General features: G+C 34.7%; 1 protein-coding gene across 1 annotated transcript; it reads left to right on the plus strand.

Annotated features, from left to right (window-relative positions):
• The first annotated feature begins 474 nt into the window (after positions 1–474).
• LOC129896600 (histone deacetylase 5-like) lies at positions 475–16,281 on the plus strand. The gene is made up of 14 exons (XM_055972540.1): positions 475–718; positions 811–1,009; positions 1,539–1,685; positions 1,793–1,905; positions 2,166–2,377; positions 3,645–3,709; positions 3,880–4,050; positions 4,242–4,328; positions 9,629–9,761; positions 9,840–9,961; positions 13,146–13,339; positions 13,483–13,612; positions 15,641–15,705; positions 15,803–16,281. Exons 1-14 carry the CDS (start codon positions 558–560, stop codon positions 15,966–15,968), a joined length of 1,965 nt encoding a protein of 654 aa, XP_055828515.1. The 5' UTR covers positions 475–557; the 3' UTR covers positions 15,969–16,281.
• Positions 16,282–16,333: the final 52 nt, after the last annotated feature.

Consider the following 16,333-nt stretch of genomic DNA (forward strand, 5'->3'; position numbering starts at 1 on the left):
TTTAAAATAATTATGAATTTAAACAATCAAAAAGAATTACTTATTTTTTTCTAATTTTTCCCTCAACATTAATTATTTTAAAATTAAATAGACACATATATAGATAAAATTAAATAATTAATAAGAAATATATTAATTAAACAATATTTCTAATTAATTTTTTCTAAAGAATTGTGTCAAACTTTATAATGACAACTAAAAAGAAATTGAGGAAGTAAATAGCAGTCACTTTCACACACAAAAAAAAAGAATAAAAAGAAAGGATCTTTACATTAATCGAATTGGACAAGAAGGAATTGTTTGGATAAATTCAAATCTTTAAGAAAATAAAAAGGACGGCAGTTCCTAAGTAGGGCGTAAATATATTTAAAGTTTCCCTCCATTGCATTTCAATTTTCAAAACAATATTGGGCTTTGGGTCAGAAAGTGGGCTTTTCTCTAAATAGAGCCCATTGTTTAAATATGTCAAATCTGAACTGTATCGCCTGTTTGCCAATCACTGTGTACTCACTAGTTGATTGATTTTCTCTCTTCTTTCTTTCAATCAATACTCTTCAATGGCTTCCGATTCTTTTAGGTCGTCGGAACGACGACGTGTGGGGCTGATATATGATGAAAGAATGTGCAAGCATTCCGTTCCAGTTGGTAAACATCCAGAGCGCCCAAATCGTATTCTTTGTATCTGGAACAAGCTTCATTCTTCGGGAATTGCTCAGAGGTATATCTTCATTTTCCTTTTCCTTTTCTTTTTCCTTCTGTATAATCGTTGACAACAACCGATTATTTTCTTTTTAATTTTTTTTTCTTCAGATGTACTGTTTTTGATGGAAAGGAGGCGGAGGATGAACATATATCTTTGGTTCATACGAAAAGGCATATAGATTTCATTAAAAGTATTAGTTCACAGGAAGAGTCGAGGAGAAAAGGGATTGCTGCGAAGTACAATTCTATATATTTCAATGAAGGTTCTTCAGAGGCAGCTTATATTTCTGCTGGTTCTGTGATTGAGGTAATTAATCGCGTTTACCTCCGTTTCATTTTACTTCGCCTTAAACAAAACTAGATGTTTTATTTTACTTGCCCATTTTAGCAAAGCAATAGAATTTTATTATTTTCCCCCATACTACCCTTAGTATTAAATAACTATAAGTTGAAAAATTTAGAGTTCTAAAGCATCATTAATAAGCTTAGTTTAGTAAAATACACTTCTAATTAAAGCTTGGTTAAGGGTGTGCTAGGTCAACAGTGGCCAAGTAACATGTAACTAAGGGAGTATTTAGTTCTTTTATAATCTGTCAGAAATTGTTACAATATCATACATGCTGTCTTCCTATTTTAATTATTTGGTTGGAGACTATGTAAACTTTGTGCACTTAAGGGCATTTTGTAATCTGCTTTTTGGACATTATATTGTGGATCTTGTATTTTGGATGATTCTTTTGTGCTTTACTGTTTTGTGATGATCAAGTTTTAGTGTTCTCCCACTATTCCTGATCCATGATATTCTTTAAAGCATTGATCTTGAGTATACCATATAGGTTGCTGAGAAAGTTGCTGAAGGAGAACTAGACTCTGCCTTTGCCATTGTCAGGCCTCCTGGACATCATGCAGAACCAAATCAACCAATGGGATTTTGTTTGTTCAACAATGTTGCTATAGCTACACGATATCTCTTGGATGAAAGGGTAAGAGTTAGTTTCAGTTAGTGAAACATAAGGTGGATTCATATCTTTTATCAGTTTAGTGAATCAAATCTAAGATTTTACATATTATCCTGTTAATTTCCTTGCAGCCTGATTTGGGGATTAAAAAAGTTTTGATTGTTGATTGGGATGTCCATCATGGAAATGGCACTCAAAAGATGTTTTGGAAGGACCCTCGAGTACTCTTCTTTTCTGTGCATAGGTACGTGTGAAAGTGCTATTCGTTTTAATCCATCAAATGTAGCACTTTAGATAGAAATAATGTTCAACTTTGAGGAAACAATTTTGGCTCAAACTTGGCCCATCTCTATTGTCTTCTTTCTGCACTGCTTGTATAGTCTTTATGGTATTTCTCGACCACTTGAGGGCTTCAGGATGTAAATAAGCTGACAAAGATGATTATTTGTTTAAAAAAGTGTCAAATTTAGTCTCTTATGGTGTATCATTGTTGGTCTTAATTAGGCACGATTTTGGAACTTTTTATCCTTGTGATGAAGCTGGGTCACATAAAATGACTGGTGAAGGACCGGGAAAAGGATACAATATAAATGTTCCCTGGGAGCATGGCTGTTGTGGTGATGCAGACTATCTTGCTGTGTGGGATCATGTCTTGATTCCTGTTGCCAAAGAATTTGGTCCTGACATTATCCTGATCTCAGCTGGATTTGATGCAGGTTAGCTAGAGCTTGGTTTTATCCTCTGTGGGTCTTCTCATCAGTTTCTGTTGTGTTTCTCCTATCTCATATTTTCTCTCTCTGGTTCAATTTTCATTTTTAAGGCTTTTTCAGCATTTTAGGGTATTGCTATTCTTGGTTACCAATGTGGTTGACTGTTATTGATGTCTGCATGATGCAGTGTTTGAATCAATCCTCTATTTTACTTTTCAAATTCATTTTCCTTGTACCTGATTTTTGTAGTTTCATATTTGATTTTAGACATGACTTGGACTTCCCTTAAGATAATGTAACATTTGTATCCTTAACCTATGAGACTAATGGTTTCAATTTTTAAAAAAAGTATAACACTTAGTAACACTTTACAAAGATGATTTTTATGTAAAGCTTTGGGATAAGGATAGGAAAATGCCTGAATGTGTGTCTGGTTTGTGATGCAATGTCCTTGTAAATGGAAAAGATGGTTGTTTTGTATACACCTGCCTTCTAAAAATCTATCAAGTACTGAACAACGCTAGGATCTTGGGAACATGTGCATACTTGGAAAGAGTAGTATGATTACTGCTATTTGTGTTTCCAGAAAAAACCCTTTTCATTTTATTTCAATATTTTGCCCTTTTTATTAGTATAAATCGAGCAGAAGGGAAGAGCTTCCAAAATCCTACTATTAAGAAAAAGGCTATGAACACTTATCTAACTTCTAGCTTGTTAGGAATGGGATTCGTAGGACTAAGACAGGTAAAGCCGAAGTATACAACCGTGAAAAAGAATTTACTTCTAGAAAGCTCATTTTTTAGGTATTTGTATGACCTTAAGGACTCTTTTAAAGTGGATTAATACTTCATTTGGTATAACAGAAATAGGATTGTAAATCCAAAAGGATTGGCGCATAGATACTGCTACTGATGAATAAAGGATCTGGACTTTCACTTAAATTGAGTATTCCTGCTATTTTGATGCACAACCTATCTCATACATCTCTTAAGATATTGCTTTGGGATTGATTTCTCCTATACATGTGTTGGTTCTTGAATCTTCAGTAACTTTCTTGTCAAGACCTTTTGTCATTGGATATTTAGCTTAAATGAAGTTTGGCAACATGGGATTATGAGACATAGTAAAATCCCTGAACTATTATTATAAATTACTTTTTTATCTCTTTGTTCTCATGTATTTGTCGAACTGCTATTCAAATTGGCAATCATAGTTTTCTTGCTGACTAATCTGATTCAACAGTCTTTAACAGTTTTGATGTTTAATGTGATAGCTATTGGCGATCTTCTTGGTGAATGTTGTGTTAGTCCACACGGATATGCTGTAATGTTGAACAAGGTGAACTCTAAGTGACTGTTGCAAGTAGTCGTTGATTTTTTTTCACAATGATTGTCTTTGCTTTTCTTCTGTTTATGTCATTCTTCCGGTATTTATCCTTTTCTTGTGATTTGTTTCTATAAAGTACATGTTTAGTGACTTTACTTACCTTTTTTATTTGTATATTTTAGTTGTTGGAGTTCGCCGGAGGCAAGATTGTAATGGCACTCGAAGGTGGATATAGTCTGGTTTCTATAGCAAATTCTGTACAAGCTTGTATTGAAGTGTTATTACAGCAAAAACCAATTATTGGATCTTCTGAGGCTTATCCATTTGAATCCACATGGCGAGTGATACAGGCTGTAAGGATGTTTCTGCCCTAGCCCATTGTGCTGCTCCTTGTTCTTCCTTTTTATCTAATTCATAGCCATAAAGTATACTTCTGGCTGAATTTTGTGTCTGTGAGTCAAATTTCCTGCATGTTAAGAATTTTGGCCTTGCGGTTTAAGGCGTGTGTACTTAGATTTTCATTGTACGCCATAACTGTGTTCAGGTACGTGAAAAGTTGAGTCCATTTTGGCAATCACTTGCGGAGAGATTACCAGAGAAAGTAACTAGCAGGAGCATTCCTTACTTTAAGGTCAGATTTCTTTTTCTTGCTATTTAAGTATCATCAATAACCTTCTCGAGAACAATCTCTCCAACTCAAGTTGTTGGGGGCATGTATTGTAAAGCATATGTTTTGAGGCATGAAATATGTGCCTTTTAGTTTTTATTTGTTACTATTCGAAAAATAAAAGATATAGTTAAAATGAAGAAGAGATTGAAGAGATGGAGAAGAAGTTATGATGCAATGCGCGATATGCTGTTGAGTTTAGAAAATTCTAGACATTAGGAATTGTCTGCCACTTAGAAACAATCTCTCTACCTTTGAGGTAAGGGTAAGGTCAATGTACACTCTACCCTCTTTAGACTTCACTTTGTGGGACTACAATGCGTATGTTGTTGTTATTGTTGTAAAAATTGTCTGCCGGGGATGTAGCCTCAAGGTTCGTAAGGGGCACCTGGTCCCATAAACATTCTATAACAGACAATCAGATTGGCATGGAGCCTTGATAGAAGTGCCTTGAGCGGAATCCACTGTTATGGAACTTGAATTGCTGATATCATTTGGATCATTGCACTTCTTTGTTATGATAACAATAATGTCACTTTGGCAATCATCTATATATACATTAAAACTAGGCATAGACAAGGTGATGTAGCACCTCTCGATGTCCAACAATTACATTTTTCTTCTTTTTGACTTTTTTCTCCTCTTTATTTTCTAATCTATATCTATAAATACATTAAAACTAGGCATAGACAAGGTGATGTGGCACCTCTCTATGGCCAACAATTACACTTTTCTTCTTTTTGACTTTTTTCTCCTCATTTTCTAATTAAAGTATTAAAGGATTAATTATTAACTACCATATTTATTGAGAATCAGTATAGATTAATCAATAAAATCAATTAATTCTATATCAATTACATGTGTTTTTTTAAAAAATTTCCACATAAGTAAAGACAGTTTATTTCTCTCCTTGTTTAAAGCTTTTACATAAAGTTTCAGTTATAAAATTATTTTTCACCCGATTTTCAGAAATATGTAAATACAAAACATGAGGTCAGCGGATCAAGGCCATTTTTTTTGTACTTACAAAGCATTTTTTATCTTGTACTCCTATTGAAACAACAAACTTTATTACATCAATAACTCTTTCTTCATTTTTCAAGACGTCAAACATCAGGAGATACAAAGTGGGAACCGAACACCGGGTGAGAAATCAAAAGAAAGAAAGGGAATCCAAGGCTTCTATCAAGCGATTTATATTTCATTGATTATAAGTAGGGTGAAGCAAGAAGAAGAAAGGAAGTAGTAATTAGAATTTTTGCTAAAGTTCTGTCCGGCAACGACAACCTATTTGATACATATTGCAATATAAACTCATGTATGAATGCATTTATTTTTTCTTCTGTCATGTCTACCCTTTTTTCATTGAAGCACTATGAATTTATAGCCTGCAAGCTTGATCTTGTAAAGGCTTATGATCATGTGAATTGGGCTTGCTTGATCAATGTCATGAAGTTGATGAATTTTGGGAACAATTGGCTTGATTGGATTAGATTTTGTAATTCTACAGTTAGATTTTCCGTCTTAATAAACGGAAGTCCTCATGGCTATTTCAAGTCTCAAAGAGGGTTGAGACAAGGAGACCCCCTATCACCTTATCTATTTGTTTTAGTAATGGAAATGTTGAGTAACATGTTAAAAAGGGCTTAATAATTTGGTTGGATCAAGGGATTGTGTAGTGGGAGAAGCATTAGTAACAGTGTGATGTTGTCTCATAATTTATATGCAGACGACACTCTTTTATTCTATGAGGCAGAGAAAGAATAGTTTCTTTATCTCAGAGGAATACTATTGATTTTTGAAGCAGTGTCTGGATTGAAAGTAAATCTAGGAAAGAGCAGTACATTTGGTATAAATGTTGATGACTGTATAGCCTATAGGAGACTTAGCAAACATTTTGGGGTGTCAGGTGGAAAACTTCCCTATTATTTACCTTGGATTTCCACTGGGAGTGAGAAGGAATGACCAGAATATTTGGCAAAGAGTTTTGGATAGATGTGCCAACAAATTGACTCCCTAGAAGAAGCAATATTTGTCACTTAGGGGAAGACTCACATTGATTAACAACATTTTGGATAGTATGCCTTCTTATCTAATGTCATTATTTGCTATGCCTTATGCAATTGAAAGAAAGATGAACTCTACGAGGAATAAGTTTTTATGGGAAAGAATTAGTAGCAATAGAAAGTTTCACTTAGTTAGATGGCAAGTGGTCACTAGTGGAAATGAAGGGGATGGATTGGGAATTAAAAACTTGAGACCGCACAATAAAATTGTGTTGTTTAAGTAGCTTTGGAGATTTAGCAAGAATGAAGGGGTGGTCTGGATCAAAATAATTGAAGCAATCTATGGTAGTAGACAAGGCTGGAATCCCCCTTCAAATATTTCATACACTAGAGGGGGAGTATGGAAAGGGATTTGTAAATTATGGGCTGAGTTTCAACAATTTACCAAATTGGAGGTGGGGAATGGAGTAAAAATTAGATTTTGGACCGACTTATGGATTGGTGATAACTGCTTAAAACAAAGATTTCCTCTTCTTTTTTTTCAATTGTTGCAATAACAAGGATGGAGTTGTGGCTGATTTTTATTCCAACACGGGATGGAAGATGAATTTTAGAAGGAATTTGAATGATTGGGAAATTGATGACTTCTGTCAATTGCTCCTTCAACTGGATTATACCCATATTGATCAGAGTAAGGGGGATTCACTAGTATGGACAGCTGCTAGTAATGATGGGACCTTTTCGGTAAAAAAGTGTTATAGTCTTCTAATGAAGCAAACAAGATTTTGGGATACTAGTTGGTCATGGAAAGGGATTTGGAGAACTAAAGCTCCTATAAAGATAGCTTGTTTTGGTTGGATTGCAGCATGGGGAGCTTGCCTTACTCAGTATAATCTTTTAGAAAAAGGGTTTTGCACTAAGTAATATATGTTACTTATGTGAAGAAGAGTTGGAGACTGTGAATCACCTTATTTACATTGCAGAATAGCTAGACAATGTTGGGAATTTTTCTTCAGTATTTGCAGGATCTCTTGGATCATGCCTCAAAGTGTGAAGGAATTATTGGAGAATTGGCAGCACCAGAGAACACAAAGCTTTGAAGCAAATCTAGAGAACTATACCTTTGTGCATATTCTGGACCATCCGTCTAGAAAGAAATAAAGCTTGTTTTGATGGGCAAAAAGACCATATTTCTAGAGTTAAAAACAAGTGTTTACATAATTTGTTTTGTTGGTGTAAAAGTAGTTTCCTTGATAATATAGATCAATATATGAAGTTTTTGGAGTTGCTTGTGAGATGTTGTAATTGGCTGTATGGATTTTCCCAGTAGTCTTTTGTAACTTTTGATTTTGATACCTTGGTACTCGGTCAATAAACCTTTACCTTATCAAAAAAGATAATTTATAGGAGAAAATAAATTAGAAAACATAGGTTATGGGGATATGGAAGGAAAATGCATACAAACAAAGAGGAGTGAATAATAAAGGATAGATCCCATATAATATTGGCTGAAGTTAGAGTTTAATTAGCAAATAATGATTCATTTAGTTTGTTTCATATATAGTTGTATTAGTTTATTCCATATATCGTCTCCTTAAATCCTTTTTTGAGAAAAAAAAAGATTTAAGGCGACGATATATGGAATATACTAATCCTACTATATATGAATATTGTTGTATTGTTCTAATGGTAGGGAATATTACTTAAAGAATGAGATTTTAAAAAAGGGATATTCTTAGAACGTTACAAGGAGAATAATGAGGGAATTGCCGTGGGATTTAGAGTAATTTTTCGGGAAGAAAGAAAGATGCCAAATGTATTGATTGTAGTTGTGTAACTATGAGAGGTGCGGTTCTAACTTGTGAGGAAGAAATGAAAAGGAGATAATCGGAAAAGAGAGGTACAAAATAAATGATTTAAGTATCATTTCCTTTTTTTGGTTTTTATTTAGGAATATATATTTTTAGTTCATTCTAATTTGATTTTTAGTTTAGCATTATATATATACAAAATTCATATAAAAGGAAGATGTAAGGGAATGCATAAACAAGTATTAGTAGGGACTGAAATTCCTAAAAATTATCTTTGCTAAATTGGTTGGTACTATGTATTACTTCCTCCGGTCCTTTTTACTTGTCACATTTTGCTTCTTGAGAGTCAAAACTGCATGAACTTTAACCAACATTTTAAAATATATTTTTTCATCATATTAATACGCAAAGGATTGCAACTTACAGTATTTTTCATATTGTTTTCCAGTAGCTAAATTTTAAATTTTAAATATTGAATTATTCTGACTCAAGTTAGCTTCTAAAATTATTCAAACTGACTCTCTTAAAGAATTGTAAATGAAAATATTTATATTTGTAATTTTCAATGCATATTTGTGAAAAATTGTCAATTATATCTTGAATAACTTCATGTAAGATTTTATTTTGTTGATATTATTTTTGCGAGATAACTTCATGTAAGATTTTATTTTGTTGATACTACCTCCGTCCCATATTAGACGGACATTTTACTAAAAATGTTTGTCCCATATTACTTGATCACTTACTAAATCAAGATAGAATTAATTAATTTTTTCCTATTTTACCCCTACAATTAATATGACTTTTTGAATGTAAACAATTTCCAATACTAGCTATTTCTATACTCTATGTATATTACATTGATATAAACAAAGGGCAAAATGGTAAAGTTATACAATATATTAATGATTTCTTAATCACCGTGTAAAGTTGGAAGTGGCCATCTAATATGGGACGGAGGTAGTATTATTTTTGTAAATTCAGAGATGCTCTTTACATGACCGTGCAAAGCGTGGTTAAGTTTACTACTAGTAGTAAAATACCCCTCTTATTTTTGGTTGCCATGTCCTTGGATCGTTTTGGTGTCTTGATTCGTCAGTTCACTAATTAGCATGAACTAATTGATTAAGAGCTCAGTTCATAGAATTAGCGCTGGCAAGGCTTTGTGCAAGACTTAAGGTATGAGGTCACACATACTAACCAATGGATGCATTGTGTGCAAGTATCAGTTTAAATATTGACGTTTTGGATGGATTATTAAGCTTTACTATGCTTCCCAAAATAAATGAACTTTTCATTCACAATGTGTCACCAGGAAATCCCTGGGAAAACTTATGTAGGCCAAATGCTTGTTGCTCCTTTACTTTGATATCATTTAATTCTTCTAATATGTGCAATGTAATTATTTATATATTAACTTTAATATATTTTGTTACTTTTACTTCAGGTTGTTAGCTCTGATTCTGAAGATGAGTACAACACCTTTCCTAACAGGGTATCACAAGATTTGGAGAACGATATTGAGAATGTAATACAACCATTTTCAGACCTGAAAGTTAATGATGGCACATGCATAACAAGTAAAATATTTTTTTCCTTGCAAAAATTTGCTGTTTTATTTCTGGAGATGACTTTTAATGATCTTTGAATTTACACAGGTCAAGCTAGCACTAATTCTCACACTTGGAGGGAAGAGCTTTCAAAGATTGATATATGGTATGCCACATTTGGATCAAATATGAAGCTATCAAGGTTCCTTTGCTATATTGCAGGAGGAAAGGTATAGCTATCATTCATTCTTTGAAATACATATCTTCATTATAAATCTCCTGCACCACGGGGTAGTGAGTTGTGAAAAAGCATTGAACTGCTACTTTTGGCCACTCCCTCACTAAGTGTGTGGCTTTATTCTTCTTGAACTTCTACAACCTCATCTTCCTTGTTAAATTTCAGAATAATCTTAAAACTTACCTCATGCATAAACCGAATACTTGGTGTTCTACAGTAGTATGGAAAAGTTGTTCTAATGGTTGATAGTTTCTGAAGAATATAAAAAAAGAACTGAATAAATTACCAAATATGTTTCTCCAAGAAAAAAGACAGAATACATAATCAACCCCCTAAACTTGTCCTGATTTTTCATTCAAGCACCTCAACTGAGGGCATGACGTATCAGGTCCTAAATATCTATGCATAACGTACTTATTGAACCCTTCATGGAGAGACTGAAAAAAATAAAGAGCGGGTAGCTCACACACGGGTATGTGACGAAGAAGACAAATAAAGAAAGACATGTGGCTCTTCCTATGTAATTCTTAATTATAAGATCTTTTGAAAAAAATAATCTATTTTTACATACGCACGCACACACAGTGCCCACCTCCCCTCTCTTGTTCGTTATTCTTCGAAAATCCCCAAATCATCTTTCCTCCTCTTCCTCATCCACTCCATGATAAGAATCGGGTTAAGAACCTAAGTTGCTTCACTTTGGGTGCCGCACCCATGTCGACACGTCATGAGTGTGGGATTCATATCGGATATGGTCTAACGATTTTGGGTAGTTTGACCAAAATCAATAGAGAAATCCGAGACAGATATAATGATTGCTTATTCAAATTTAATAATAAATAATAAAGAGATGCATCTGTACTTCATAGTAGTTATAGAATCGAACTTGCTCTCAGAGATTCGTGCATTACTTTCCTTCCAAATAATCTGCCATAATTTAGACCTTTTTTTTATTGGTCTATTTTTATATAATTGAATTATTTTTAGCCAAATCCTCACACCCGTATCCATATCTAGATCCATACTCGGTACTCCCGAATAATAAAACTTAGATCATGAAGGATTTGATTTTTATTAAATTAAATTAATGGATTAAAGCTAAGTTACTCATAACAATTCCATATGGATGCACTGTTTGGAGAGCAATTAGAAACCTGTGGCCTTGAATGCAAACCAGAATCAGCTTCAAGGTTGGCAATTGAGAGTATAACTGTTATCTACAGTTCAGTGGCAGTTTTTAACAACCTAACAGAGGAAAAGGATAGGTTGGTGTTGCAGAAGGAAAACACAGGAACTAAACTCAACACATGAAAGGATAAGGAACACTCACTGTCTGTTCAGTATTACTGTATATGTGGAACTAAACTCATCAGAGGCACACAAGGAGGATTGGCCATGGAAGATGATCTGGAAATCAAAGATGTCCCTGCATGCATTTGGTGGACAGTGTGGAAAGAAAGGAATAGGAGGTGTTTTGATGATAAGTGGTGCAACTTGTAAGAGTTTACAATGAATTGCTTAGCTCTGTTGTATTTTTGGTGTAAACATTAGATGTTCAAGTTGTAAGTTGTAATACTTTTGAAGGGGACTACATATTTTGATGTAGTATACTTGTGGATATATAGATTGTTTTGGTGTAAAAGAAGAATGTTTCTTGTAAGTTTGCAAGATAAACTAATAGTCACCACACACAAATATATAAAATAAGAAAAACCTCTCAAATAATATTAAATAGTTATGTTCTTCCCTAAAATAACAAAATTCACCCCTTTATATATTAGGGGAAAACTATTCTAAATTACATGGGATTCGAATCTTACTTTTATGGAAATAATAAATACTAATACCTAATTACGAAACTTTTAAACTAGGAAAGCTTGTTAAATAATACGGAACTTCTTCCCTAACCAAATAAGGAAAAAATGGCATAATATGCACCAAAACACATGCCTATCCTTGACTCAAATTGGGTGTGAATCAGACCCCTTTTGGTCAAGATTTCTGCCCATCTCGGAGCTGAATTTCATCTCTTTTTGGTATGAATTTTCAGCTCCTTTCTTGGGCTCCATGTGCGTCCTGTCTTCCTCCTCTTGGACTTGGACTGGAACCATGAAATACGTGTAACACTTAGCCCACTCTTCACCATAATTTTTGGATTTTCTTCCACGATAAACATCTTCTTGGGCTCATCCTTGGACATTTCTCCCATGATAAGTATCTTCTTGATTTCCCATTCAAACCTGACAACCTTTAATGGAGGTATGCATCCATGAATGCTATCACTCCACCGTCTTCATCATGAAAAAAAATGGCATGCCTACTACCAAGTTGTCGTCTTTCCCTGCAGTTCCTCAATCAGTTTTGCTGTTCAATTGTATCTTAGGAACTTCTCTTTCAAACAATCCTACTGAACGATTTGGCTTAGATTCCTTTGTCCCTAACAAGCAGAAGGATGAAAAAAAGTTTAAATTAGAAAAATGATAAAATTAATGATCAACAATCTGGTCCTAGAAATGCCACGATTGAGAGTTCTAAACTGAACTTCAGTAGGAATCAGGTCACTCATGTATGGTTTTTTGCGAAGGTACGGGTTAAGTGGTGAATACAGCGTCACTTATGAAAGGAGTGGGAAAATGGAGAGAGGTGTGAAAGGAGTCTGCAAGTTCAAATCTGTGAGCATGAAATAGTGGAACAGGCGTACTGTTTTCTGGGCCTTATGGCATTTGAAACTAAGAAGATTTATGGGGTTTGAATATCGTATAGGACTCAATAAGAGGAGCACTGAGTTGAAAAAAGTTGCTGGAAAAGAAGTAGTTACTTGAAGTAGTTGAAAATTCATTTTACTGTGAAATCTTTGTGTCTTTGTCAAGTTTAAGATGCTATCTATGTATTCAGCTAAAAGAAAAATGAAACAGCGTCCTAGTGCAATTAGAACTGAATGATGTGAGAATATTTCTTACTAGATAATAGTATTGAATGTTTTCCATGTATATTGCTACCTTGAAATGGTTTTACATATTTGGGTCATAATGATTCCGAAAAACTTTAATGACTGTGTTAGTCAGGCATCTTATGATAAGAAACTAATCTAATGTTAAGATGAGATTGTTGCTGATGATAGGGTAAAGAATATTTGACCTTTCAGTGTGTCTCTACGTTCTCTTTATGCATTCCAGGTGGAAGGCATGCGAAAGCCATGTATTGGTTCGTTGGATAAAAGCAAGCCAAAGGAGATCAAATGGGAAACTTTTCCCCATCGCCTATTCTTTGCTCGTGAGCATACGGCTACATGGGGTCCGGGTGGGGTTGCTTTTCTTCACCCTGAAAGCAACAGTGATGAAAAAGCTTACTTGTGCCTGTATAGGATAACGTATGTCGTTCTTTCCTTTATCTGAAATGTTTCTCCTATCATGATAATTAGGAGTTTGTCGTTTTGTTGGCATTTTTTAATAAAGACCTTTTGACTCTTGGTGATTTAGAATTATAACTTAATCTTCTTTTTTCTTTTTACAGGCTTGAACAATTTAATGATGTTTTACTTCAAGAGAATAATTCGAGCTTTGACATGAATTGCCCTTTGTTTGACATGACCGACTTACAATCTATTGAAGAAAGAAAATGTGTTCCAGTGGAGGCTCTCAAGGTGTGATTTTACGCTCTCTGTATAGTTCTCATGAGTATTATTCTCTACACTCCCATATTAATGGCTCAAGTAGTTAGCATATAATGGTTCAAAAACTATAAGATTCAAATGGGCATAAAACAATGGTAGCATAAGATATAACCATATATTTTCTGTTAATTAGTTCACTCATAAACATGCCAGGCTGTGATGGATGGAAATTTTATCCTGACAGTGAAGGATAAGTATAAAGGAGGAAGATTGTGGTTGGTTGGCAGCTAGCTAAATATAGTCTTAGTATTGATGAATCCCCTTAGTATTTAGTTCATGAGGATGTCCTCTCCCTGGCATGTGTCTAAGTTGTGCGGACTCTTCATATTTGTTGCTGCACCCGTGTCGACACAAGACAGGTGCGGGTGCGAGATACGTGTGGGATTCGGTCAACCCACATCGGATACTTTGACCAAGAGTCCATGGACAACCTACATCAGATACATCAGACAGGTGCAAGTGCGGGTGTGGGATGTGGTCAACCCACATCAGATACTTTGACCAAGATACTTTTCCTCTTGGTCAATATTCGTAGCTTCATGTTTCAAGCCAAACAAAGAGATGCTAAATATTCAAGCGGTTGTGTTCCAACTTATGGTAGACAGTAACAATGGTTTGTAAGGAGAGTTAGTTGAAGATCTTGAATGACTTTCTCTATCTTTTCTGAGGGGAAGAATATCTTTTTCTTTATAATTATATTTTTATAATATTGAATATTTTAGCCGAATCTCCGCACCCGTATCCATACTCGGATTCGTATCCTCGAATCTTAAAATTTAGATTATGCCGAATCCGACTCTCGGATTCGCATCCGTCTTGGACACCTGCACCCAAGTCCGAGAAACTTAGGCATGTGTTACACCTGTATTAATGAGTTAACCATGTAGGAATAAGGGTGAGATTTAGTACAATAACAACAACAACAACATATCCATAGTGATCCCACAAGTGGGATTTAGGGAGGATAGAGTGTACACAAACCTTATCCCTATCTTGTAAGGAAGATAGGTTGTTTCCGATAGACCCTCGACTCAAGAAAAACATTTCAAAAATTAATTGAACTATTCACCTCATCAAAAAGGAACTGGAGGGCTGAAATGGGAGGGATGAGAGAGATAAGACCTTGTTGATCTGTTTAATCATAATTAGCCAAACAATATATAATCATTAGTTCTCAGGGATGATCATCCCAAGACTAGTAAATCCTAGGAAGGCAACCATGAATGTGCCCCCAGGTAAGCTCAATAGGTGGTCAATCTCATCACTGACTTTAAATTGTGTTAGCATCTCTCAACTATTAAGTTGTCAACAAGAATACCATATCTTGGGTCATGTGAAGTGATGAAGCAAAAAAAAAACTGAGTAAAGATAATTTATGCACTCCAAATGCCCGTTATTTTGTTAAAAACAGCAATCATAAGTTTCTCTTGCATCTTGAGTTTGTTGTCTCTGCCAAGAAATTTAGAGCCTCTAATAACTAGCAACATCTTTTTTTCTATTTATTTTTCCATTTTCTTAGTAAACAAAATCCTTTACCTGAGCTAAATCTGAACTTGGGTGAATGTTAACTGTCTGGGGGTGTCTAACAGTTTGATAAGATCCATTCATTTTTAGTTTTGCAGAGTGAAATTTAGTGAACCCCAAATTTGCCGAACAATTTATTACTATTGAAATGAAATGAAATCAATGGAGCAGAATGGATATAAATGACGCATATTGTCTACCCCAGCTGATTTAGGATTGAGAGGTAGTTGATTGATTGATAGTAAAAGATGACTAGTATTGCCTTAAAAAAGAATGTAAGAATCTTGGAACTACAGTATGGTTATCCTTTTGTGCATCAAACCCATCAATGCTTGATAACAGGACAGAAAAGTTTTTATCCTATCCTAGTAGTGTTCATTCTTACCCTCCGCCACAGACTTCTGGTCTTTTCTTGACATAACTCTGAGCTAGATCATTTTTCTCATTGTATGATTTTGCTTGACTTTCATGTAGAATGGCTGGTACCATAATGTGCTTTACCTGGGGAAGGAGAATGGTATTCCCATTTTGACAATGACGTAAGCATGTTGCCTTTTTATTTTTTTAATGCTCTTTCGTTTATGTATGTTCTTGTCCAACTGAATCTCATCCATAACTTTTCTGCTTCTCTATCAGATGCCGACTTTCGGATGTTGATAACTTCAAATTAGGTAAAGTAAGTATGTGCAAACCATCTAAAGAATATGCCAATACTCTGATTAGAGGTTTGGTAGAAGGAAAGCAGCTATCGGAAGAGGAAGCCACCACTTACATACAAGAAGCAGCTAGCAGAGCGTTGTGACTGCGCTTTCCTGCTTGTTTGTTTATACAGTTGCGAATTCAGCGTGCAGTATGGGGTAGCTGCTAGATAATTATGTGACTACTATGTCTAGCAACATATGCTCCAGAAATGTTATTGTGCCATATTTTTTGGGGAAGCAGCTTCTTCCGATTTGGTCAGGGTGTATATAACTTGTTCGAATAACTTAGATTTCTATGTGTGTAAATTGTTATTGGTTCCTGCTTTCATTGCAGTATTTTGGTTTAGCAGTGAAATGTATTTTGCCCACAAACTTCTCTGATCTTGTCTATTGAATTTGGCAGTTAGTAGCTGATCCCAGTATTTGTGAAATGAATACATGTGATATTGTGGTTTAGAAATGTGCA

This window comes from Solanum dulcamara, chromosome 7, assembly GCF_947179165.1.
Source record: "Solanum dulcamara chromosome 7, daSolDulc1.2, whole genome shotgun sequence".
NCBI lineage: Eukaryota > Viridiplantae > Streptophyta > Magnoliopsida > Solanales > Solanaceae > Solanum > Solanum dulcamara.

Excerpts from the sequence above, each read along its gene's own strand:
- LOC129896600 (XM_055972540.1), top strand. The coding sequence starts at position 558 with ATGGCTTCCGATTCTTTTAGGTCGTCGGAACGACGACGTGTGGGGCTG. Across the intron at positions 719-810 it reads TCTTCGGGAATTGCTCAGAG|ATGTACTGTTTTTGATGGAA; the intron begins GTATATCTTCAT and ends TTTTTTCTTCAG. Across the intron at positions 1,906-2,165 it reads CTCTTCTTTTCTGTGCATAG|GCACGATTTTGGAACTTTTT; the intron begins GTACGTGTGAAA and ends GGTCTTAATTAG.